We start from the raw sequence: 27246 nt of genomic DNA on the forward strand, positions 1-27246 counted from the left end.
CTTCTGTTATGAATTGGCGCTATAGAAACAAAACTGAATTGAATTGAATTTTCTGACCTTTTTAATAACTGTCTCCTGTGTAGCGGACAGTGAAGCAATGGAGATGCTTTGGCAGCTGCGAGCCCAGCGCCGCCAGCCGGCCCCTGAGCTCCCAGAGACAGTGTCCTGTCTTACTGCCCCTGATGGCAGCCTCCTATACCTGGTGGGCACGGCCCACTTCAGTGACAGCAGCAAAAAGGACGTGGCCACGGTGAGCCAATGAGAACTTACAACAGGATTTGTACAGTACTCTATACCACTTACACCCTTTTTAAAAATGTGATATGCTGTTAATCGTCAGTGAAATAATGGAGTAATTCTGTGAATATGGAGTATTATATAAGTGCTGTAGAGTAGCACCTTGAAGTGATGATTAGTTGGCCTGTTTGTATATCCTGTAATTAGGTTGGCATTCCTATTTTACCAAGCATAATGTTCTTTCTTTTTCCACATGGATTTTTTTTTTTTTTGTCTTTTCTTCCTCCTTCACTGCTCATTTGCCTTTTGTCTCTCTCTCACCCTCTTATGCTCTTCTGTCTCTGTCTCTTGTCTTACATACCCATTTTCTCCCTCACACAGATAATCCGTGCTGTGCAGCCAGACGTGGTGGTGGTGGAGCTGTGCCAGTACAGGGTGTCTATGCTGAAGATGGACGAGAATACACTGCTGAGAGAAGCCAAAGACATCAACCTGGATAAGGTTCAGCAGGCCATCAAACAGGTCAGGATTTCAGAATGATGGGAATTAACAATAGTCGTAGTGTGAAAAAACACAAGAGACAATAAAATAGATGAAGGAGGGAATGGAAAGAGAAATAGAGGAATTGAAAGCGTTAGAAAGAGTAACAATAAAACAAAGACAGTGCTCTTGTATACTGTATATCTGAATAAGGCAGTAATGGTGTACTGGAATTTGAAACAGCTCCTATCCTATTATCCTACCCTCATTGTTAATGAATAAATAAATATCTCTGATATATGATGCATAAACAGGATTAAGTGTCGGTGAAGAGCTTCTAGTCTGTTCAGCACTTGTTGTGTTTTCTCTTCTTAGTTTTTCAAAGCTATAACTATAATTCAAAGAATGGCCACTGAGGGGGAAATCTGTGTTTTTGTGAATGCTTATTTCTGCCCTCTGTGTTTGTCAGAATGGGTTGATGTCTGGCCTGATGCAGATTCTCCTGCTCAAAGTCTCAGCTCACATCACGCAGCAGCTGGGCATGGCTCCTGGAGGAGAGTTTAGGGAGGCCTTCAAAGAGGTAAAACACTCACAAAAGAAGTTTTTAAGCAATAGTTTTATGTTTTTGTGTCTATTTTATTCTCTTTTTTTAATCTTGGAATTTTTTACCGTCCACACAGGCGGGACGGGTGCCGTTCTGTAAATTCCACCTTGGCGACAGGCCGATCCCTGTTACATTCAAGAGGGCCATTGCTGCTCTAACTCTGTGGCAGAAGGCCCGCCTGGCATGGGGTCTTTGCTTTCTGTCTGACCCAATCAGGTATAAGCTCACCTTAGTCACTTTTTGTCATACCATACAGCGTCGTGAGACTGTTTTTCTCAATATTTATTATTAGACACTGTTTAAGAAAGAACATAGATGTTCTGTATTGTGCACTTGATTCTGAAATTTAGATGTCCTAAAGATGTCCGCATGATTGGTGTGCCCTCATCCTGATACCGTTTATCTCTACACAACTTACCCAAAAATGAAGATATTACTAAATTTGAGGGGGAAACTGTTTTTAAAAAGGGAGGTCGTTAAAAGGATCTTCATTCAGTGGGAAGTGTTTATGGCTGACGGATTACTGTGCCCACCACATGGGTTAGAACTGAATGGGTTCTGAACGTACAGTTTAATGTTCTCTCTTCAGAGGTTTCCATTTTGTGGATATGTGGATAAGCAAATGTTTTTAAGAGGGAGTTTAAATGTCACTGCTAGAGCTTGCTTTGAGCAATTTGTAACAAAATGCAGCTACAGTATTTGTGTGAGCATCATGGCTATCTGTCTATCTGTGTGTTCTGTTTAGAACTAGGGAACGTGCGCCCACACATATTTTCCATAGCACATGCAACTCTGCCAATTTCTTAGACTGCCGGTATCTGTGAGATCTGACTGGAAGCTTTCTGAATAACATGATTGTGTGTCTGTCTTCTGAGATCTTTTAGATTGAGCTTTAAAATTGCTGTTAAGGTTAGCCAGCCCTAATTCAGGGCTGGATGCTTTGAATTTAATGTAACAGGTTAGAAATCCTGTTAAAGTCTTCAAATAACATTAAAGGCCAGTAAAAATGACTAATTTTAACTTAAATAAATAATACATATTTAAGAATAAGCTTTGTTTTATAAAGACTTTTAATAGTGGATGCCCTAAAAAAGAAAAAATGTATCCGGCTGTTTGTTCCTCTTTCTTTAGTATAGGCCGTATACAGCTGTGCATAACCAAATTACTGTGCGAGCAGAAAACTAAAGTCTTCTCCTTCCTAACCTGCAACTGTGTTGGACTGTGTGTCATGTTTTAGTAAAGAGGACGTAGAGAAGTGCAAACAGAAGGACTTGCTGGAGCAGGCCATGTCGGAGATGATCGGCGAGTTTCCCACTCTCCACCAGACCATTGTGGCTGAAAGAGACGTCTACCTCACACACTCGCTCCGCCAGGCTACACGCTGTGTGGAGGCCCCCCCTGATGCCCAGAGTATGTATTACACTGTTCAATAAGTTAGTAATCACATCGTTCTTATTTGTCCTATTCTTTCCTGTTTGCCGTGTGTGTGTGTGTATATATACAGTATATGGGTTGATACATGGCTTCATTCACAAACACATCATAAAATAGTGTTTTATTTCATTTTGTTGTTCTACAAATACATTACTTGTTAGAATTTAGTCATATCGTTTGAATTTTATTGTATTTTAAATGTATTGTCAGAAAGACATACCCTTGCTTGATATAGATTTTTCTCTAACAGGACACTTAAACCTCATGTGTGCAGTATATCTATCATCAAATTTGCTACTGAATTGTTGCGTAATCAACCAACCAATGACAACGTGGTTTAACTGCTACAGACTGTTAGTAGAAATGCTTAGTCATGTTGTATGTAAAAAGGTTTAAAACTATATGTCACAGAAATATTGGGACATATTTTCACTGTCTTACTTAAAAGTACATTTTGTGTTTATGGTGAGACCACCGGATTTCATTCTCTGTGAATCATATTGTACTTTCTCAGTAGTGCATTTTGTTCTGGATCATTTATGTACTGTCAAAACAGGGGGAATCCAGACATTCAGGGCTTGTTTATATAGAAAATATTTTTGAAGTTGAGCGTTAATCTGTGGTTTCATATATAGTGATAGAAATATAAAGAGTATGTGGTTGTAGAACTGTAGACTGTTTATGTAACAGAACATGTTATACTCTTCTGTAGAAGTGCCTGCTGTGGTGGTAGGAGTTGTAGGGATGGGTCATGTCCCTGGCATAGAAAAAAACTGGGAGAAGCAGCTCAACATTAGCGAAATCATGAGGTATGTTTGTTTTGTTTTGACGCAATTACAGATGTACTTTAACTATATATATATATACACATACTATAAACGTATTATAACTGTGTCTTGACATCTCCACGGTTGCTAAGTCTGTCTTTGTCTTTCCCTCAGTGTTGCACCTCCCTCGCGCTTTGGCTGGGTGTTGCGCACGGTCCTAAAGGGTGTGATGATGGGAATGCTGGGATACGCTTGCTACCGTGCTGGAGGGAGTTTAGGCCGAACCCTGCTGACTTTACCTGGAGTCCAGTCTTTACTGGAGACTCTGCGGCCACCCCCTGCTTGACCCCACCGGTCCTCCCTAAGCCATCAATGACCCGACAGTTGATCTATTTAAACAATGCATCTATCACCAATGGCCTTAATCAACCCAGAGGTGAGGCTGGAGGAAAGGTGTCACCAGCCCACACTATGAACTAACGAGGACCTCAGAGAGTTAAGAGCCTCCAACCTTGTATTGAGGTGTCCCTGTAGACACAGCAGGGCTGTACTGCCAAAGAAACCATGACAGTACTCTTTTTTTTTTTCTTCTTCTTCTTTTCTTATTTTGTGCAAATCCTGCATTTTGGTTTACAAATGCCAATAATTCCTTTTGAATATATTTCCCCCCCACCATTCCTTTTTAAATGACTTACAGAGCTTTTATTTGACAAGTATCATCAGTTATCTTCAGTCAGCTGCCCTGAAATGACCGAGCCTCTTCCAAGATGCACACTTTTTTAACTCTGTTTCCTTAGTCCTTCGTCCTTTTCTGCTACCAACCAGTATTTCTGGTTAATGGCCCATTTCAAGTCCAGCAGTTTATAAGAGACTGGTTGAGCCTGGTACTGTACATGCAGCCAATGGGAAGGGAAAAGAAAGTAGAACATCAAGTCAGTCATAACTATAATGAACAAATTACAAAAATATAGTGTGGGAACTCTATAAAAACCTTCAGTTGTTATAGTTGGTGGATATAGTGACGTCTGAATTGAAAGGCTGACTATTATTTTCTGTTCTTTCTTCTGCAATTTAAAATTCTTCAAAACTACACGATTAGCAAAAGACAAAATTGACTTATTTCCAGTGTGCGCAGTCCTGCCCACATCAACAGACAAGTGCCTCACATTGCAGCGGTAAGGGCTAATGGTGAACTAAATGGAATGAGGAAAAATGTGTTATATGCATCTTACACATACTACAACCAAACGGTCAATGCAAGTTTCTAAAATTCTGTCTCTATGTAATTATATGATTATTTTATAAATACTGCTGCCCCGAATATAGATCCTCCAGTGTGTGTTGTCTGGGTTTCAATTGAAACGGTACCATAGCCCCTTCTTTTTATGATCACTTATACATTCAACAGAGACCTGATGCAGGGCAGGCTTAAATGTGCCTCAGGGTGAGCAAAGCATTAATAATTTGTATTTATTCGATTCGATTGTACCTCCACTATGAGGCATCTTCACATTTTAGCTTGAACTGGCTCCATCTCTGAGTAAGGGGAACATACTTGACACAAAAATATGCATCTTGTACAGAAATCTCTAAAAACCGCCACATGGGAACATCTGTCATTCAGCGCACCAGCTGTTTGTACTTTTACGATATATGCATTGTCATTTCACCAGTTTGATTGTGAAATGGGTATCGAGATGATAAAAAAATTTAAATTAGTTTCTCTCAAGTTTAAGATTTGAATTTGACCATAATGATTTCTCAGTGAAGTTTCTTATGGACTTGTTTTTGACTACTGTGAAGGAAGGTGACAGTTTAGGTTGGTCAGAGTTGGGAGGTCAAGCCTTACACTGCTATCACTGCTGCCTTTGACCCTCAGATTGCCTCGATCTGCTGAGGCATTGACCTGTGTCCACAGTACAAAGCTTCTAATTGCATGTGTAAAAATTGGCTACATGACATCCGTGGAGCTTTGTTGTTTGGGAAATGTCCCAATAAATCCAATTTGTTGATATTGATATTATATTATTGCAAGGCTATATATAAAAATACATACATTTCCAGGTATTTCCCAATTTTAATTTTAAGTGATTTAATGTACAGTAGTCAAACTATGTAGATGTATTTATAAGAGATATAGAAGGAGGTCATTTTCTGACCTAATTCGAGACTTTATTGAATGACGCAGTGCCATTTCATCTGACACATAAACTCAGATAACCTTAGCAAGTAAGTCCAAGTCTTCCAATTGGTAAAATAATGCTCTTTTACGAGATAAGTATATTGGGAAAGTGGAGAAAAGATGTAGTCATACCTCTGTGTCCCTCAACAGTATAATACAGTGTCCCTTCCCACATAATTTCCAACGGTTGAATCTATTGTATGTTTGAGAATTGCCAAGAGAAAACTGTATGAATTCCTGTATTTGTTGTAAAAATGTGTCCCCCCCCCCCCCCCCAAAACCCTTGTGTGATATTGTCATTGTTAGCAAACCAAACATTAAAATCCTAACTTCTGTAATGAATTATTAAAACATTTTAAGTAAAGTGTTTCTGCCTCAAAACTTGCAAAACCTGTTGCAGTACATTACATCACCCAGTCACAGGTTTCCTACGGACCAGTATCCTGCTACTTTATTGTATTAAAATGACGCAGCTGTGTATTTATAATGATTCAAACAAACAATGAGCACATTATTGGCTAACCCTTATCTTAGTTTCACATTTATTTGACTTTCTGCCAAAGTAATTAAGCCTTTACTGCTTATTTCCGGTCGGACGAATAATAATGTAACACCGCCCGCCTCGGAAACAAACATCCGCTGTACTTTGCAGGATTATGAAAGCATGACTAGCGACCTTTCTATTACAACTGCGCCAGCGGCTCTAATTGGGCAGATGGCTTTGGTTGGATGGCTTATTTAGCGCATCGGCTGGGGCCGTGTCGCATCGTCCTCCCCGGTGTGTCCGTGATCAGACTCCTCGGTTCGGTCGGGATGGACGACATGGGTCTGTCGATGAGTCGTTCCCCGCTGGAGCGGCTCGACTTTGACAACGTCGCCCTCAGAAAGCTTCCCCTGGACTCGTCGGAGGAGCCGGGGGTGCGGCAGGTGAAAGGTGCGTGTTTCTCCCGGGTGAAGCCGCAGCCGCTGACCAAGCCTCGGTTCGTGGCGGTGTCGCACGAAGCCCTGGCGCTGCTGGGGCTCAGCGGGGAGGAGGTGATGATCGATCCCCTCGGGCCAGAGTATCTCAGCGGATCTAAACTTATGCCTGGATCCGAGCCCGCCGCTCACTGCTACTGCGGCCACCAGTTCGGTCAGTTCGCCGGACAGCTGGGCGACGGGGCGGCTTGTTACCTCGGGGAGGTGAAAGTGCCACCCGGTCGAGATCCCGAACTACTGCGGGAAAACCCGAGCGGCCGGTGGGAGATTCAGGTGAAAGGAGCTGGACTGACTCCTTATTCCAGGTACAAGAGGTTGCTGATTTGTGTGCAAGATTCTTTTGCATGTGTTAGTGTTAGTAGAGACAGGTGGGCCTTAGTTTGTACTCACTGTCAACTCTTTTAACTGTTTTTATGAAATGCACCAGAGATGTGAAACCATGGGAAAGTACTTGAATTCCCCTTTAATTTAAAAGCTCTACATAGAATCTAGCATTTTTTTATCTTTGACACAGTTGAGATGTGACATAACTCTAAATGCATACAAAAAAACTTCCTCATTAGGGATTAATAAAGGCAAATCATCTTCTATCATCAGGAAAATGTACCTTTCTTTGTATGATCTGTCTTTATTCTGTCCTCCACAGGCAAGCTGATGGCCGTAAGGTCCTGCGCTCCAGTATAAGAGAGTTCCTGTGCAGCGAGGTGATGTACTTCCTGGGTGTGCCCACCACCAGAGCAGGCTCCGTCGTGACCTCTGACAGCAGGGTCATACGAGATGTGTACTACAGCGGCCACCCTCGCCACGAGAGATGCTCTGTGGTCCTCCGTATTGCCCCCACCTTCCTCCGGTGAGCGCACAGTATCAAGGATCCCTGCGCTTCTCCAGATGTGTACATAAGAGTTGTTTGTCTTAGCTGTGCACTCTCTGAGCAGGTTTGGATCCTTTGAGATCTTCAAGGAGACAGACGAGCACACGGGCCGCCGGGGGCCCAGCTACGGACGCGATGAGATCCGAGGTCAGATGATGGATTACGTCATTGAGATGTTTTACCCCGAGATCCAGCAGAATTACCCCGATAGGGTGGAAAGGAACGTGGCTTTCTTCAGAGAGGTCAGAGCACATGAGTGACACTCACTTCCCACCCGTCAACATACAAACTCAGCCAATGAAACAGGGGAATAGCCAAATCGAGGCCTAATGTTACAGTTTGAAGCCAAGAACATTCGGATCCTCTTATCCTGTTAAGCTGCTGTAGATTCAGTGGCTGAATGTGCTGAGTCACTGTGCCCTCTGTTCAATATGAGATTAAGATGTTAACCAGACATTAAACCTCGGATGCAGACTTTTGACATTTACCTCATCTAATTAGTAACCAATCACATCATCCATGCATCCCGAGAGTTGCACTGCGATTCAGATACAATAAGGTAAGATCACTGTCTTGTCCCTGTCTGCAGGTGATGCTCCGTACGGCTCGACTTGTGGCTCAGTGGCAGTGTGTCGGTTTCTGCCATGGAGTTCTGAACACGGACAACATGAGCATCCTGGGACTCACGCTGGACTATGGTCCATATGGCTTTATGGACAGGTCAGACACAATGGGTGGGATTGACAAAAGAGCCTTCTTGTTTTGCTACAGCAGAATTAACACTGTATTTTAATATTTTAGACTTCCAGCTAGGGACGGGCATTGCAGATTAGTTTAGGCTATAACTGTTTTCGTGTGTGGCATTTGTTTATGCTATACAAATAAATAATCACAATAAACAGGTTGTGGGTATGAAGTCTCCATCACTGGTCAGGCTATTGAAAACTACTTTCCTGCTCCCTCTCAGGTTCGACCCGGACTTCATTTGCAATGCCTCCGACAACTCCGGCCGATACTCCTACCAGGCCCAGCCAGCTATCTGCAGGTGGAATCTGGTGAAGCTAGCAGAGGCTCTGGCCCCAGAGCTGCCACCGGACCGGGCTGAAGCCGTCATGGACGAGTACCTGGATCTGTATAACGGCTTCTACCTTGAGAACATGAGGAAGAAGCTGGGCTTACTGAAGAAGGACGAGCCTGAGGACGAGATCCTAATCACTGAGCTGCTGCAGACCATGCACAACACAGGTGGGATGGGAATGTGAGAGGGATAGAGTTTGAGAATACAGTTTACACATACAGTACTGCTGCATATAAAACATGAATCACACCATTATTGTAACTTTTTCTGTCCCCCCTCCTGCAGGCGCTGACTTCACCAACACCTTCCGCAGCTTGAGTCAGATTTCTTGTCCCATTGCGGGAGAAAGTGAGGAAGAAGAGGATGTCAAGAAAGCTGCAGACCTCCTGCTGGAGCAGTGTGCCAACTTAGAGGAGCTCAAGGCCGCCAACAAACCCACTATGGATCCACGGTGAGCTAGCCAAGCATGCTGCATACAGTACTAACACACTATGTTTTTGTCTATTTCATGCCATTACAAAAATTACACGTAAAAATGAAACTTTTTGGGGCGAGAGATTAGGAAGAAAAAGTACATGCTGTTAGAAAAACTGAATTACTTAACTTAATGTGTTACCATAGACAAGGTTTTATGGGGAACTAATTCTACTTCTCATTAGATCTATTACCTCAGTTAATAGTTTCCTAATGAGTTTATGGTCTTAATCGCTAGTTTCAAGTCTTGTTAAAATTTTGTAAATTATGGTCCCATTTAGAGTAAAATAGAAAGTAAAGCAGGATACGCTTTAAAGTGTAGCTACCTTGTGATTGACAAGTCATTCTCAGTGAGTCCGTCCAGCACACTGCACAAAAAACTGTGATCAAACTCTCAAACTAGGTTCTGCCGATCAAATATTAATCAAAATGATGTTGCTGCATTGCCTATATCTCGCCTAATATCTTAAACATATTTTAGTGTACTGTTTATCTGTAATACAAGAACGTATTGGTAACTGGTGTGACCAGCTGAACGGCCGTGGTTGCCTACGGTGGAGGAGTGTAAAACCAAGCTCAGCCACTGAGCACAGCTCAACTTGCAGTACATCACCGCTGCTGGCTGCAAAAAACCAACATGGCAATGACTGTAACACCAAACTCGAACCTTCAAAACTTTACACCACAAACCAATGAGTGATGTCCCAACACTTGACAAAATGCAGTATCTTGAAAACGAGAAAATTAAGATAAAAATTGGTGTGATGTTTCCAGAAAAAGTTAAAATTGTACATATGATGAACAAAAGAGGTACGTTAAGATGCCCATGATATAATACATGCTTTACAGGGCATGTGATGTGCTGATGTCCTATCTTTTAGCACCACCCATAGGACAAAATTGGTGTTTGTTTTTGCAAGAATAGAAAAATTATTAGTTACTGTGTGAAAGGCTGCCGATTATGAGTGGTCTTTTTTGGAAGCCACAGAGGGAAAATTGTGATCACTGACAAAAGCTGATGTAGTTGTATGAATAACACATTTAAACAACAACGATTTCCTGCCTAACTTCTTTACTGAGTGTCTGTAAACATTGTCAGTGGAACAGAACGGTGCATAAAGATAATCATGTCTTTGTTTTGTTCATCTTGTTGCCTCATAAATCCGGAATCGCTCGCGCTGGCAGCACTGGTGCTTTGCTTTCTCCAACATGCCAATAAAGATTATAACTGTTATGATCTCTGTTTGCTGTCGACAGTGAGCTGGCGATGCTGCTCTCTATGGCACAGAGCAACCCAGCGCTGTTCCAGATGATCTCAGACAGGACGACAATTGCGAGGCAGTTAGACAGACTCAGCAAACTGAAAGACCTGATGGAGACCAGCCAGGAAGAGCTGAAAATCAAACAGGCAGAGGAGTGGAGCTGCTGGATCACACGCTATAGGTGAGATTTGGGGTGGGATGAATAGGTGGATGGAGGGAGACAGGCCAGATATCTGAGAAAGAAACACAGTTGGCATGTAAAACAAGAATAGAGGGTGGAGGAACTGCGTGGGCCGGATAAGAGACTTTTTGGGTGGATGGTGATGGGTGGAAGTGTGACTGATAAAGGGGGCGGGCAGTGAGAAAGAGGAGGAAATGGTGTGTTGAGTCTGCCATTGCTCTGTTACTCTCTGACTTAAGTGTTTTGTGTTATCACTGCCACAGGAAGCGTCTGGCTCGGGAGCTGGAAGGCCAGAGCGATGTGCAGGCTGTGCAGGAGGAGAGGGTGAGGGTTATGGACAGCACCAACCCTCGCGTGATACTCAGGAACTACATTGCCCAGAATGCAATTGAGGCTGCTGAGACTGGAGACTTCTCTGAGGTCAGGCTTGGATCCAGTGGGATGCTCTGGTCATTTAGTTTGAATACCTTATACTTTCATACAATTTAATGTTGGTTTACCCCACCTTTTGTTTTAGTTTAGACTGCTGTGCATCTGATCAGTGCCTGAAATGGACCAAAAAGGGGCTTGTACCCTAATTCTGCATAATTTAGCACAACATAACCCTAACCCTTGGAACGTTTTCAGTAATGTTTTCTTAGTGTTAAGATACCTGTGTTTAGATTGAGACCAAGGGGTACACATCAAAGTTATATTTAGGCAATTATTTCCAATATTTCCAACTTTTATTGTATACCAATAAAAGGGGGTGGGGGGCGCGATACTGAGGTCCATACCTCCTCGATCTCAGTGGCCATGCTCACCAGAGGTGGCAGTACTGAATAAGAAGTAATGGTACTCATATGGACAAAAATCAGAAGTGGGTTAACCCATTTCAGTCACTGCATCTGAGTCAGAAAATGAATTAAAATGTTACCGGAAAAAGCGTTTCTACAGCACTCAATTTTTGCATTAAGAGTGATGTCAAAGCAGCAAGATGATGATTAGAAAGCACTTAAATTACACTCAGTTCCCTGTTGCTCACTTTAGCCTTTAGTGTTTCACTTTCAGGGTGTTTACCTGCTCTCACTTCCTCTGTGCTGCAGGTCCAGCGGGTCCTCAAGGTTCTGGAGAAGCCTTTCTCTTCGCAGCCAGGTCTGGAGCTCCCTGCATGGGTGGGCGGAGGCGAGGCCACTGAACAGGGAGAGAGGGATGAGGGAGAGGAGCAACAGCAGGCATCTACATCTACATCTACATCTACAGCCAGAACTCCTGTTCCTTATGACAGCAAGCCCCCAGCTTGGGCCAATGAAATCTGTGTCACATGATCTTCGTAATAGCTTCCTTGATTGTTTGCTTTCCTGTCTAAAGTGATCAGAGAGTTAATCGATTTTACCCCCCCCCCCTTTCTTCCAGTCACTGTGCAACTCTCTATTACTTTGGCAGGCAGCATCAGGGAAGTTAGCATGAGGTTTGATACCCCACAGGCTACCGATGTTAATCAAAGCAGACTGGGAATGAGTTGAGTTTTGTGTTGCAAATACATATAGTTACAATATGCCAACACTATCTGGTGAAAAGCTTTTAAGCTTATCATATATCCCAGTAAATGGCTTTGATGTGATTATTTTCTTTCATGGTTTCAAGCAGGATGTTACAGTGTGCTTTTACTTTTAGAAGTGACTGAATTTGAAAGATGAGGGGCTGGCTAGGTCCTCTATAAAACAATGGTGACGGGGTGGGATTTTGGTGGATGCTCCCCGAATGCAAAGAATAATGCAGTGTATGAAAGATATCAGGCACACAACAAAAGACAGCAGAAAAAAAACATCCAACAAAGTCAGCTCTTTCCCTGTCCGCTTGGTGTTTGGCCGGCTGTTAATGACGACTCAGACAACAAGTCCTACTGTGACGTGTCTGACTCTGACAAACTGTGGGGTGTCAGCTCAACATATACCAAATAATATGATGTGTGTGTGGGTGTTTGCGTGAGAGAGAGAGAGAGATAGAGAGATATAGAGATATTTTTATGTTTTGGGGCATGCATGTGGGTGAAAGTGAAACTCGATTCAATAAGCCGCAGTAGATAAACACGCACAATATGTTGACCTGTAATAGAAAACATTGCCTTTTACCACTGTTATAGCATCACTTTATAGGCACAGATAACTTACCTTTTTTGCTACTTAATATGTTCAGTGAGCATAGACACGAAACTACAGAACAAAATAACAGTGGATCCAGCGAAGGAAAAATGGGAACTGCGTGTTATATTTGTCCGTTTTAGTCAGAACCATACAAATGTATTTGGGGAAGTTTATTGTAGATTGTGCCACAGATGTGATGCTATCAGGCATGGGTTTTTTGAAAGGGGAAAAAAACAAATCTTCACCACAGTTAATGAGCACTGATTATATCTTGCTCTATTTTAACCAGAATCATTTTGTTGGTTTGAGAAATTATTTCAAGATTTGTTTATCACAATCAGACCACTAAAGCTGGACTTCCACACAAAAATGACAGAAATTGACATGAAATTAGATTATGTATGAGTTATATTTTCCTTAATAAATATGAATTAATATGCTTGAGGTCTTCTTCAGTTCCAATAAACTGAGCAGTCACTAGAAATTGTGTCTTTTTTTTTTATTTTTTACTTTGCACCAAATGCATACCTGCCATACCTGTCTTCTCATTTTAGGAACTCCATGTTCTTTTTTTTTTCTGTGTTACATAACATTTAAATTACCTTCACATGAAATTACTCTATACAGTTAGAGGCAAACATTTAAACTTTTAATAAATGCCTACACAGACAGTCATTTCTACTTCATTTATATTATTGTGATTTCCTTGTTCTGTTTCCTGGAGGCATGAAACTGTTTACCCACGTAGCTGTGTGTCTACACCCCAGGGCGTCCCTTATATCGTGTCCCAGCAAGTCTCAAGCTTCTACTCCTGAACATTGGGGCACAGCACTGATGAGTGTATCCATGAATGTTGCCATTAAACCTGGCCAGATTTGCCGACTTTCAGGTTGAGTGCGCACCTCCCAACGCAGTTTTTAAGTAATGCTGTCAGCCCAGTGTCGTATTACTTACATTCCAGTCTCCTATTCACCTTTTAATTGTAGTCCTCCAGCAGGACTCGGGAGTGGCTTTTGGTGACCTCAGGGTGCGCCCTGAGCGGCTGACACGCAGAGCTGCGCAATGATCGAGGGTGAGTGCATAGGTGGGACAATGGGTGTGTAGCGACGTAAGAGACAAAACAACCAAAGAAGAACCTCTTCGAGACGACTTATTTGATTTTTTTTTAGAAAATAGGATGTCTAAGCGAGTCAGACCCGGCTATTACCGCCAAGAAGTCAACAAAACCTCATGGGAAGTACCGGAGCGGTACCGGGATCTGAGGCAGGTGGGGACTGGAGCGTACGGGACGGTATGGTAAGTGAACTCTGCCTAACTGGATGAAGCTGTAACCCCGAACGCACTGCTGGTTTATGTGGAGCGCGGTAACAAAGAAAGCGGCGGAACAGATGGTGCCATACAGGCAGTCGCACTGTGCCACAGCCGAACAAAAGAAAAAGTATCTGCGCTCCGCCGAACACATGCTGCTTCACTTCCTTATATGATGGAGACACTTGCACCGACCGTCGCTTCACCACAATCACCCTGTCATCTTTACTCGTTTCTTACATTGTTGAATTATGTGGAGCGCAGGGGGGTGGTTCTGGGTGAAATGGGTGCGCTCACCCAAGTTTATTGATACACGACAGTGACAAGCAGCTTTTCTAGCACCTTTGTGCGTCTCGACGCATGCGGCCCCCTTTGTTATCAATGATTAACTCTGTGGGCGGCTACTAAACTGCTCCGACGGACTCAATGCAGCTTAATAACGCATGAACAACTCCGAAAATATGTGTTCGGGTACAGGCTGGAGATGGAGCCGCCTGCTACAGCCAGATCACTACAGCCAGATGAGGGGAAATGATAGTAGAGGGTGTGTGTGTGTGTGTGTGTGAAGGTGTAAGTGTGTGTGATGATAACATTCTTGATCAGAAGGTAGATAAATCTTCAGATGCATACTCAGATCAGAGGATGGGGGATCCTTTCCCGGCCCCCCATTACAAAGAAGTTTTCAGATTTGGTTATTTCCTCATACTGGCCATGTCACAGATCAGGTGATGTTCTTTGGAATACAGTTGCTGTGTATTTTCTTTCACACCGGCTGGTATATTCTTGCCCTCAGCTCGGCAGTGGACTCCAGAATAGGAACTAAAGTGGCCATCAAGAAGCTCTACAGGCCTTTCCAGTCGGAGCTCTTCGCCAAGCGAGCCTACAGGGAGCTGAGGCTTCTGAAGCACATGAAGCATGAAAATGTGAGATACGGCATAATCAGTACATAGGAAGGACTGTATTTCTATTTACATGAGTGCAATTTTACAGTAATCATGACAGCAATCCTTATAAAATCAAAAAAATCAACCAAAAGGACAGAAGATGATTTCCACTCGTGTAATACAGTGTATATTTCTGTCTGCAGGTGATTGGCCTATTAGATGTGTTTACTTCTGCCCTCTCCCTGGACATATTCCACGACTTGTAAGTGCATTTTTATGCTGTGCTATATTAACCTATAACTTACCTGTGCACAAAGCTTTTGTCAAACATTTTTCACGTCGAGTTGAAATGTATCCAACTCATAATGTTTCCATCTTCCTCAAGTTATCTGGTGATGCCGTTCATGGGGACGGATCTGGGGAAACTGATGAAGCTGCAGAGGCTGTCGGAAGAAAAAATTCAGTATTTGGTTTATCAGATGCTCAAAGGGCTTAAGGTGGAGAACTCTACTTTGATCATACGCTGTGGATAATTTATTACCACTTGATTGTTCTGTTGATTAAATCCCTGTTGTATTCTTTTATTACAGTATATTCATTCTGCTGGTATAATTCACAGAGTAAGTTGTCTTTTATATGTGTGTGTTTCCACCCTGTATGTGTGAGATAAAGATTGTGTTCATATATTGTTACTCAAATTGTTCAGGGAGTTGGTGTTTCCTGTACAAACTTATACCCTCCCCATTTTATTACGCTGTTATGGCTGGATTCTTCTTTTCCTCTTGCTTCATATATCGTCATAGTCTTTTCATATCAATTTTGGCAGGATCTCAAACCAGGAAATCTCGCCATCAACCAAGACTGCGAGCTCAAGGTACACATATGTACACCCTCATAACCCAAACAAACACAAGGCAGCATGTGTCTTCATATCTACATGTTTAATTTATGGAGTTACAATTTATCAGTGGACAGTCTGTAACTGTAAAACCGTCAATGCATTACCCAGAATTTCCCTAAAGTCTTATTACCACACCTGGTACCTCAGTATGAGTAAGACGTACTTTTTGTGTTTCTAATTCCACTGTGTTTCATTTCATGTTCCGTCAGATCTTGGACTTTGGTTTGGCACGGCAGACTGACACCGAGATGACGGGGTACGTGGTGACTCGCTGGTACAGAGCCCCAGAGGTCATCCTGAGCTGGATGCACTACACTCAGACTGGTAATGAAGAGCTAATTAAAGGAAAAAACCCACTCTCACACCATCATCTTTCATCACTGTATCATGTTCAGTGCTCCCCATTAGCACCGAATCCTCAAGTAACTTTATGGTGTAGCATGTATTAGTTGTTTGAGTGTACTCACTTGGCCTCAACTTAGTGCTTCTGCTTTTGCTTCTGCGAGTGATTTACTATGTTTCACCGAATGACCTTTACAACCTCCAGTGAACAGGCAGAGTCTTGTTGTTTTAGTAGCTTTCATGCACATGTCTTGTGCTTGCAACACATTCTGGTCTATTGAAGCTATAGTTAGTTGATAAATTAGTATTTATTCCTCTTCTGCAACAGTTTTCTGAGTGAGAATGGCGAGTCTAGACAGCAGCTAAAAACTCCACTGCATTGTAAATACACCTCATTACTGTAAAATGGTCCTACAAATACATTTTTCAAACAATGTTCAGTTAGATTTTCGTTGTCATTGTAGTAGGATGTGGTGTTCAAATCACATCTTGTTTGGTTGAACCTGATGGCAATAATAAGTGTTATCCACTAGATGGTGATCTCTTAACACCATACCTTAGTTTGGACGCGCTTTGCTGTAATGCATCTAGTTTTTGCTGCTGATCACTGGGCTACAGCAACAGAAACAGAAAGTCTGAAACGTCTTGTTTTCTCTTTCTTTCTCAGTGGACATTTGGTCTGTGGGCTGCATCATGGCAGAGATGCTGCAAGGAAAACCTCTTTTTAAAGGCAGCGACCGTATCCTTCTACCTCTCTGACCCTCCACTGACACCTTACAGACATTCCTAGAGCTAAAAACTTTTTTTGCAAAATCATTGCAGCATTTAACCATTTTTCCTCCGGAATTGTTTGAAAAAATGTCCCTGTGTATGTGACACATTTGACCCTTGACCCCTGGTCCTCAGACCTAGATCAGCTGACTGAGATCATGAAGACCACAGGAACACCGACTCAGGAATTTATAACAAAACTAGAATCCGAGGAAGTGAGTTCACAGCAAGAACTTAAATCTCCATAATTTTGTTGTAGCACCTAAACATGCTCCCAAATCCTCTGGACTACAATTTGGAAAAATCATTGTGTGCATCTTTAAGTTTATGTACAGATAAACATGCACACCTTACACTCACACAGTCCTAATATGGTAATAATTTGTGTCTCTTAGGCCAAAAGCTACATCAAAAGTCTTCCAAAGGTGGAAAAGAAAGACCTACAGAAGGTGTTTTCCACCACTGAACCACAGGGTAAGATGTGCTCAGCCTTTTAATTTAATCTATTATCAGTTTGAAGGTGAAACTCTGATTTGATTTCCTGTTTCCACTCTTTCCTCAGCTGTGTCTGTGCTGGAGCGCATGTTGCTGCTGGATCCGGAGAGCAGGGTAAGCGCTGCAGAGGCTCTCACGCTGCCGTACTTCTCCGAGTTCAGAGACCCAGAGGAGGAGACAGAAGCGCAGCCGTACGACCACTCACTAGACAACACAGACCTGCCCCTTAACCAGTGGAAACGTAAGGATGAAAGGGAGGAGCTGTGAGGTTGATTAGGAAGCAAAGCAAAGAAGCAAAAATAAGATCAGTGAAGGATGAAGGGGAAAGGAGGAAGACAATATGAGCTGTCGTGTTTTATTGATTAGTGTCCTGCTGTTCTTCTCTCTTTAGGTCACACCTTCACAGAGATCTTGACTTTCCAACCAGTTGTGCCAGAATCCAAGGAAACCTCACTGTGAGACACAAAGAGTTGGTTATGCAGCCCGTGGACCACAACAAACTAACAAGTCTTTTCTCTTGACCCCAACTGGGAAAACTCTTTTATCACAAGGCTTAATGAATGCCCATGGATCCAGTTCACAATTCTCTTATAAGTGCAAGATGCTGTGTTTTGGAGCTTCCAGCTTGCTTCCTGACTCTAGCATCAAACATTTTCAGCATGTCCTACAGTGCTGAGGATGCTGGCTCAGTTGCTGTACAACAGGTCATAACTTTGTTTGATGAGTAACTAAGTCATCAAGGAGTTATGGGTTGGAATACTTGAGTTACTTATCCAAGTTGTACATGTACGTTGTAGGAGTTGTGTTGTATCACTACCTACCAGTTGCTATCAAATACAAATCAAGAAAGAGAAGACAGAAATATTGTAGTCAAACTAATACAGAAATTATTCACGGATCCTGGTTAAATTCATTGTTTAATAAGGATTTGAATGTCATTTCTATCAGTGGTATAAGCATAATTTAAAGGTTACAGATCCAGGACAGTACATGATGCAACAAATAGAGCTCAATTTAAAATACTGAGAATTACTTTGATTGACAGTATTTTTTTTTGTAATATATTATTTTGTGATGTAGCATCCCCTGTAGCGACTACATGTCCTTAAAAGACATTTGATCAATGGGATGTCCTTGTGAATATGTGTGTGTGTGTGTGTGTGTGTGTGTTACATGTCTGCTCTGACCTCGTTATTCCTCCCAGTGGCCTTAAGAGAACAACATAACAAAAATACTGCTAATCATTCGAGATCCATCCTAGCAGGTTGTGCACAAACATTCACATTCTGATTTCATACCAAAAACAAATGCTACATGTTCCATTATGTTTTTTTTTTTTTTTAAAGAAAGTAGCACAAAACACATTGACTATGATGATTTTGTGAATTAATGTTTCTTCAACCACTCGTGCATTTTTCATTAAAGATTCTCTTTGAAAATGATGTGTTGTTTTTTTTTTAGTTCTCTCACGTCTGTTTAGGGTTAAACAGGGTGGATTTTATATATTGTACGAAAGTTGTAGTGCTGCATCTTCTAAATACTGAAGTATGATACACATTTTTTCATACCTGTTTTTGTTAGTATTTTCACATATGGGCTTTAAAAAGAAAACAGGATTACATGAAGGAAATGGAACAAAACAATCAAAAAGGGCTTTATTAAAAGGATTCTGTTTCCTGTTTTTCCCACAGGATTTCTGCTAAAACTTGTAGTTTCTGAGCCCACACTGTGTTAATCCATAAAGTGGCTTATATGTTTTAAACTGGCCTTTTAAATGACAATATTGCACGTTTCATATTAATATCCAAGATGGGGGCATTTCACTTTTGTGTTGTTTACATAAAATAACACTAGGTGGCAGCAAGTAAACAAGCCATGACCAGGCTGCATGTCGCTCTTGAGAAGGTCATGTTGGTTGGTCCACCACAGACTGAAATATCTTGACAGATATTGGATGGATTTTCATGGAACTTACTACAGATATTAAGATACACCAGAGGATGAATCCTAATGGCTTTTGTGATCCTCTGACTTCTCATCTGGCACCATGAGCAGATATAAGCTTTTAATTATCCAGTGAAATATATAAGTCTACTTGTCTGGATTGGCACAACATTTCATACAGACATTCATGGTCCAGTATCCTATCACAATGGATCCTTGTCTGGCGTGTTCAAATTTTTTGGTCACCCCCAGTGTTTTCTTCTAGTGCAGGATACATTTTTAATTTTAATTAATAAAGGATGCTATTATCTTAATTTGCCTAATACTTGGTTTATGACCAAATACCTGCAAAACTAATGATAATTTTTTAACTTTTAACTTTGTGCTAAACTAAGATGGTAAACATGGTCATCATTAACATAATAAAATAAACATATCTGTCATCATGAGCACTGGACCATGTTATCATTTAGCTCAAAGAACCACAGACCCTGTCTGTTATTCTCTTTCAGAAGATTAAACCTGTCAGGGATGAGCTGTCATCGTAGTTGTTTCAGTAATTTATAGTTTTACAGTTAACACTGACAACCTTATTTTTGTGTTCGATATGATTGATGACTTTGTGTAATAAATGTTTAAACATTCTTGCAGAATGCCTGTTTGCTTTAAGATTCTGCTCATTCCTCCACATACATTCTCTATTGGTGGGTGTTGAATTTAACAGGCTTGTCTTGAGTGACCTCCAGATCCTTGACTCCCAAGGGCAACTACCCCAAGGGCGAGCTTCCTTCCTGGGCTTGAGCTCCTCCAAACCAAACCCTGGGTGCGTGTTGTGTCCTCCCCATGATACAGGCACAGTGGATAGTTCACCGAAAAGTCAACGAGTTCTGTTCCCGCTGAAGACAGGAAAACAGAGGGGAAAGCACATTTTTTTTCACCCCACAACCCCTCCTCTCCAACGCACAGCTACACATTGACGGACTCCCTCTCTCTGTCTTGTTTCTTGACCCTGCGGTTTATTTTCAGAGCACGTTGGATTCAAGCAGCATATTTTCTAAGACACACACACTTTGAGTTCACGTGTGTGTACACACAGATACGCCTGGCATGCACAGTTGCACACACACACACACACACACACACACACATCCTTACACTTTAGACAGACTCAGGAGGGAGTATGTGGAATGGCAGCGATGCCCAAACACTGATCTGACCTGGGTCACTCTTTCTTAAGTGGAATGTCAATTGTAACTGTGTTTATTTTATGTGTCTGGGGGAGGCACATCACTGTGAATCTCACCATGGCGAGAGGATCAACACTGTCTTTGCTGAAATGCTTCATCCTGCACAGAGTTAATTTTGGTTCCTGTGTAGACAAGATTGAGCTTCTTCTTTTTTTTTTTTTTAACCGGGATGAGCTTGGAAACTTTTCAGTTTGTCTCATTTGTCTCACAGTAGGAACTCCGATTGGATAAATAAGAGCCAACACTGTCACTGTAAGAGCAAAATCAGCTCATTAGTTTTAATTGAAATGAATCACGACGACAGAGCATCATCACTGATAGTGTTTATTCTCCAAATAATTTGGGTTGTCATGTCCTTGCTGGAGATCAAATAAACAGATTCAAGGGCTCAGCTGTGATAAATTGATTGGAGTTTTACCAGGAGGAGAGAGTGGAAATATGTCAACTTGCTGAATGTCCTTGTCTATGTCTGTTTGTAGGCTTTACACAGATTTATATTTTTACATAGCAGGGTATTTATGTGTATGTGATGTTCACCATGTGACTGTTTGCTTAGTTCCAGACGTCAGTTTGGATCTGTGTTGCTGCTGCTGCTGCTCTGTGGCGAGTTTACAGATGTCTGTGTTTCCTCATACAGGGTTACATATGTCATGGACGTTGTTAAAAAGACAGATATTCTGGATGAGGGCAGAAACATTTTTAGCACAGGCGAGAAGGAACGGCTGTTTAATTGTGCATCCAAATATGGATTTAGTCACATTTTTGAGATTGCACACACACTGACAGCTTTTAATGAGTCCAGTTCAAAGAATATTTTCCACATTTAAAAGAGAGGAAATGCTGCTTAATCATTTCCCAAGCTTGGCATGTTAAAATGTTTTCTGTTTGTTTGCTTTAGTGAATGAATACTTGTGTTTATAGCAATCCAGCCACAGTATTATTTTATTTGTGTGTCTGGCGCAGTTTTTGTTTGTGTGTGTACAAGGCTCGGGGGGTGGGTGCATGTGTGTGGAGGTCAAGTAGTCCCAATAAAGTGATTCACGTGGCCCATGCATACTGTAGCTGAGGGTTTTCAGCCCCCTTTTCTGTCTAGCTTGCTCACCCTTCTCCCCTCAAACCTTTTTCTGTCTTTACACGTGCCCGAGCCTCCTCTATCTCTGCCCCGATCTTTGTGACATGTATACAGAAGCACACGTGTCTGGGGGTTCCTTTAGGAGGAGAGAGGGACCTGCCAGGCAAACTACATAGGAAATTCCACAGGCTCACATGGAGCTAGTGAGCCCAATGTTAACTTTGAGGAGGATTCTCCACCTCTCTGAGCTGTGAGGGCACCAGAACTTGGGTGGGTAAGAAAAGGATGTAAATTGGGAGGTTTAGGAAGTAATAATAAGATATGGGAAGAAGAGAGGAATGAACAAACAGGCAAGAAAAGACGGGCGGATGAAAGGAAAGGAAGCGGAGATGAATGGAAAGACAGAAAGAGATGCAGAGGGCCCGAGGGAGAGTCTATCTCAGCGGTTGGGTGGGCAGTTTAGTTTACATTAGCTCATTCATTAGCCATCCACCCCCTGTTTGAAGACTTGTGTGGAATATGCAGCGCAAAGAGTGCATGCCACAGATTGCGATCCCTCTCCCAGGACAACTTTATGTCCATCTGCGATGTGTTGATGTGTGGGGTTGTGGTGTGTCACGTTCAAAGAGGCAATTCAGCATCGAAGAGCACTCAAACCCCTCTGGCCCAAAGGAGTGATAGGAGCCAGCTGCTGAACCAAGTTGGAGGCTACAAGGGGTCAGTTACAGCTACCTTATTATTATTAAGAGTTCCAGCAACAATATGTAATTCTTATCATTTTGTCAAAAATGTCATTTTATGATCAGCATAGTTGTTCAGGTGCTGCTGGGTAGCTTCTCCATCTTGGACTTTCGCTGCTGAACTGCAACCTTTTTTATGCAAGAAACTTCCAAATGTATGGGATTGTTTCACCTCATCAATAATTGTTGTTGGAATTTGCCTTTCTGCCCACATATTACAATAACAAAATATAAGATGATATAGACGATATAAGAGACTATATCATATATAATATAAGATTATAGATGAACTATTGTAAGCAAGTTTCATCTTTCAGTCAGAGCGTCTTCGATAAAAAGAAGACAGAAGATGCCATTTCTGGTTATTGTGTTTTCCATAATAAAGCTAGCAAAACAAAAACTATATGAAATAATATATTATCAGTGAACTCAACCTAATTAAAATCATGTTTAGTTTCCCTAATAGAGACCTGATACTTATAATAGATAATGTTGTATTTCCATCTTATCTCTTTGTGATTTTGATGCTACTCTGTTTTTATGAAATATCAACTGTAAAAAAATAAATAAATATGGATTCAACTTTTTTTTTCAAAACATGCAGATGAGGTGGAAGTACTTTTTCTTAGTTCTAAATCTTTCCTGCAAATCTTCTTCTAACCTCAGGCAAAAACTGTCCACAAATCACCCACTGCTGCTCATAAAACTTACAGGGTAATAACTGAAGGCAAATCAGGTGAGCAGATCAACGTTTTTTGACAAGTAAAAAAGGACAGTTTATGGAGTTTTTAGTGAGTAAATCAGACTCAAACTGTAAAAGTATGGGATAAAAGGTACTGAAATGTGAGGGGGCATATCTCCACCTACAGTGGAAATTAAACCTTTGACTGTACACAATTTGTAGTAAACTAGCTAAAACACAGAAATACACTGGTATGGTACTTCTATATGCAAGGTGGCAGATATTAAGATTGAGAGGAAAATTAAGATTTAAACTTTTTTTTACCTTTAAAGCAGTTAAATGAGGTTAAACTCCCCCCTCAGTCAAAAACATGGTTTCTTCTTGTTCCTACATTTGAATATTTGAGCTTGTATGTGCAGACTTTGACACTAGAAGGAGGTTTTCATACTCATCTGTTGAAAGTTAGAAAGCTGGAAAGGTTTGTCTTTGCTCATTGAAAGTCATAAATTAAAGTCAATCCTGGTCCATTATGCAGCTTATACAAGTGTGATCTTGTGTCCAGCAGGAACACTTCAGAAATAAGCACAATTTGCATATTCATAGATTCTGCATGTTTTAATAAGGTAGAACGGGTCGATTTTTAATTTGAAAATTATAATTTTTTTGGCAGAAAAACCAATTAGACACATATATGTGTCAATACAAGGACGATATATTTAAATATTTATAAAACAAATTAAATGAGATCTCCCTCTGTCCTATCTTTCATTACTTACAGGGGCTTCTGAAGATTTTGTTTACTTATTTACAGTAATTTGGAGTTTCTGTTAGTCCTTCCATTTGCTTTCGTAGGACAAATTTCACTAATTCTAGACCTCTGCAGTCTACATATTTTCCATTAAGAAAGCGATCACAAAACAGTAAACGTGGTGCCAAAAGCACACTATATAAGGCTGTGAATGCTCTAAAACTGGTGCTCCACCTAAATTCTATCTTTTGAGTATCAAGCTCTCACCCCCTGTGGGTTTGAAAGGTGGCTGTTAAATGCTTTCCTCACAGACAGAAAATAGCAGCTTGAATTCATTCTGTTAAAATGGATTCCAATGGTGACAAGCTTTCATGCTGGAAAAAAAAGTATCAAAACACCCACAGGAATTTCTCAAACACGTTGTTTGTATAATCCACTTCTCTGCTGTCCGTCCGTATGCTCAGTTTCTTTTTCCAGGCGTGGGATTAATATAGTTGATCTTATCTTATCATAAGGAAAACCAGAGGCCCATGTTCATACTGTGTGTGTCTTTATGATTCCTTGCAGGTGAGCTCACCATAAGGTTGAAAGCATCAGAAAAATTGCATAACAGCCTGACCAGCTTCCCTAATGTTATCCTTCACTACGGGCGATAAACCAGGCAAGACAAGGGCTCGGGCTGAATCATGGTTAGGACCGGGCTCTGAGGTGAAAGGTCACAATATACCACAGAGCCTGCGTTTCCCTTTTTGTATCGAGGAGAGCTGCTTCTGCGGCTGGGTCAAGGTTAGAGGGAAGCCGAAATGCCGTGCAGAAGGAGCAGGAAGTGAACAGGGGCAGAAAATAAGGAAAAGATTAGAAAAATAAACAGGCGTTTTCTATAAAGTTCCTACCTTGTAACCTTACATAATAGCGTGTTACAATATAATACCTAATGTTATCCAGATTTCAATTACTTACCTACAAGCTGAGTAAATGTCAGATTGCTTCTATTGTGTTTCCCCTGCGACTAAAATGATAAATTATTTTCCTCTGGTCTCGCCGTTGAATGAGGCGAAACACACAGCCTTGGTAAAGGCTGAAAAATAAACAGGCATTATCGCACAATGGTGGATGAAAACGTACCCAGAAGTCAAAGCCCCTAAAGTCGGTTATATAAGCCTTCAAAATCTTCTGAGTCTCCCCAGCTTGATGTGTTTAGGCCTGATGATTGCTTTCAGTTGCACGGCCTTACTGGGCGAAACAGAAACCATCACATTTTTTCCTCACTAAAACCCATCCCTGTTGAATTAAGGAAACTCTTGCAGACGCACATGCATCAGTGGTATGGCAGAGAATAGAATAGACCCCTTTTTTCCAGGGGGGGTTTGATGGTGGTGAGGAATGTCAACATCTGTGTTGGGGATATTTTCTGTTTTATAGCTGTTTTCTCAGAGATGCCAGTGAGTGCTGTGGTGAGAGCACAGGGACTGGGCTCCAGTCCCAGCCTCGCTACCTCATGTCTGTCCACGTGGGCAGGAGGGGAAGATACCAAACCAGACATAGTTCTTAATCTAGACACCGCAACTTAATAAAAGTATGATTTTGTTTTCTTTCTGTCATTCTCAGTTTCTTTTTGTTCCAACAGTACTCATGTTTATGGCTCTTGCGCTTGTTTATAAATCCTGCTCTCATGACAGGATGCTGGTATCTGGTTGCTCTATAAATAACCACAGCAGAAGTCATGTTTTTCTTCTTTATAATAAGTATAAAGGATACTATTACATGGCACAACACTGATCACGTAATTGCTTTGTAAGCAAACTCTACTGACATGACCCAAGGGGAGTGAAAGCAAAGGAAATGATGTGGTAAAAGAGTTTGATAAAAAACTATCCCTCCAGGGCTGGTCTGTCTGCTCACGTGGGCTGCAGTCTTTGGCTGAACTGAGCCATGTTTCACAAAGAGGTCTGCCTGCTGGAGTGGATGCTCTCCCGCGGAAAAAAAAAATGAAGCTGACAGATGAGAGAGGAAGGTGTGTATGGCAGATGTGCAAGGTTAGAAAGTGACAGGATGTTTATCAAGAATGCTGTGGGGTGACCCCTGCCCCCGTAGCTACTCCATAACAGACCAGTGATGATGTGGTTAAAATACATTACACTCTGGTGGCCTCTAACTCTCCCTGTCAGACTGAATGTAATGGGTTATGGTGGACTGCTAAACCGCTAATAAACCTGATTAATTAATCTACCACCATAACATTATAAAGTGACAAACTGGCTTGTTAGACGCTTCAATTATTTCAAATCTGTTTTAGCCCAAATTAACTTATTTTTTACAAATAGTTCAACATTTTTGGGAAATATACTTATTTGCTTTCTTGTTGAGAGTTAGATGAGAAGAGTAATAGCATTTTTCATGTCTATAGGGTAAATCAGAAGCTGCTACCTACCAGGGGCAGATCCAGAGGGGTGCCATTGGGTGACAGCTGCCAAGAATGCGTGGCTAGTGGCCACCCCAGCTTGGTGTCAGATGTAGTCAAATTTAACACATTAATTTGGATTAATTTAAATGTCTACAGATTTGCCAGCTTTTGATATTCAATGCTTTACAAATATGCCACAATAATATAATGTTTTTGATTTAAAATGTCTTCATTTTGGGCTTGGCTGTTTAAATATTAATATATTATTGTTTACAATAAAATAAGTATATATTTCTGCCGCCCCTTAAAGTCTCCATATCATCCTCTTGCCACCCCATGAGTATTTCTGGCTACCACTAGCCCGGTTAGCTTATCTTAGCACAGGCCTGGCTGTAGCTTTTTATTGACCATATTAGTATAAAGAGGTATCAATCTTTCTCACCCAACTATAATAATAACCCACAGTCAGCGTATTCCCCAAACTGTGCTACTCCTTTCAGTCACAGGAAATCATTTAGAATTGAATTAATTCTCAGTCTTTTGTCATGTTGACTCAAGAGATGAAGTGATGCGAAGTGAGGTGATCCCGGTCCACATGCTACTGTTTCCTGAGAACAACTTTAGAGCCTCTGAGCGGCGCAAATCACCATTAACAGACGCGTGTGTGAATACACATGAGAAACCGAGGAAATCCTCCTCTGCAAGTCAATTGTTCAATGGGAAGGCATGCTTCACTTTTGTTTGTATGGGGGGGGGGCCTGGAGGAAGGAGAGGAGGGAGGAAAGGAGTGGGTGTTCCTCCTTGACCCCTCCTCCTCAGTCCTCATCCACAAACAGAGGCTTGACCGGCCCCCTTTCCATTCCCATGGATCGTATTACGGGAGACTCCAGCCCTGACATCTGCTCCGCCACTAACAACGGAGCGCGTCCCCGCGTCCCAGACCTGCGACCGCTCTCGGCTCCCGTGGTGCCTCCTCCTCCTCCTCCGCGTTAACAACAAATAACAGAGAGATCCACAATTGTTGGAGAGGCAAA

The 27246-nt window shown here is 41.7% G+C and overlaps 3 protein-coding genes across 3 annotated transcripts in view; all 3 read left to right on the top strand.

Annotated features, from left to right (window-relative positions):
* The window catches only part of trabd (TraB domain containing), a 6865-nt gene extending 2022 nt beyond the window's left edge, over positions 1-4843 (top strand). Inside the window, exons 4-10 of the mRNA XM_035664426.1 lie at positions 84-250; positions 619-759; positions 1187-1297; positions 1398-1537; positions 2559-2731; positions 3468-3564; positions 3697-4843. Of these exons, the coding sequence (XP_035520319.1) occupies positions 84-250; positions 619-759; positions 1187-1297; positions 1398-1537; positions 2559-2731; positions 3468-3564; positions 3697-3868 (1001 nt within the window). The 3' untranslated portion in view covers positions 3869-4843. The remainder of the gene's footprint in view (positions 1-83; positions 251-618; positions 760-1186; positions 1298-1397; positions 1538-2558; positions 2732-3467; positions 3565-3696) is intronic.
* A 1463-nt stretch (positions 4844-6306) lies between these two features.
* On the top strand, positions 6307-13158 carry selenoo1 (selenoprotein O1). Its single transcript, XM_035664424.1, has 9 exons — positions 6307-6987; positions 7329-7532; positions 7618-7795; positions 8143-8273; positions 8521-8798; positions 8917-9082; positions 10363-10548; positions 10812-10968; positions 11634-13158. The coding sequence occupies exons 1-9, from the start codon at positions 6434-6436 to the stop codon at positions 11862-11864; spliced, it is 2085 nt and encodes a 694-aa protein (XP_035520317.1). The 5' UTR covers positions 6307-6433; the 3' UTR covers positions 11865-13158.
* Positions 13159-13562: 404 nt separating this feature from the next.
* Positions 13563-18806, top strand: mapk12a (mitogen-activated protein kinase 12a). Its single transcript, XM_035665853.1, has 13 exons — positions 13563-13746; positions 13844-13970; positions 14776-14905; positions 15070-15128; positions 15252-15363; positions 15457-15486; positions 15693-15740; positions 15977-16091; positions 16777-16848; positions 17016-17095; positions 17276-17354; positions 17443-17616; positions 17767-18806. The coding sequence occupies exons 1-13, from the start codon at positions 13737-13739 to the stop codon at positions 17832-17834; spliced, it is 1104 nt and encodes a 367-aa protein (XP_035521746.1). The 5' UTR covers positions 13563-13736; the 3' UTR covers positions 17835-18806.
* The last annotated feature ends 8440 nt before the right edge of the window (positions 18807-27246 follow it).

The sequence above is a fragment of the Morone saxatilis genome, unplaced genomic scaffold (genome assembly GCF_004916995.1).
Source record: "Morone saxatilis isolate NCDOM2014 unplaced genomic scaffold, NCSU_SB_2.0 Contig2, whole genome shotgun sequence".
NCBI classification, from domain to species: Eukaryota; Metazoa; Chordata; class Actinopteri; family Moronidae; genus Morone; species Morone saxatilis.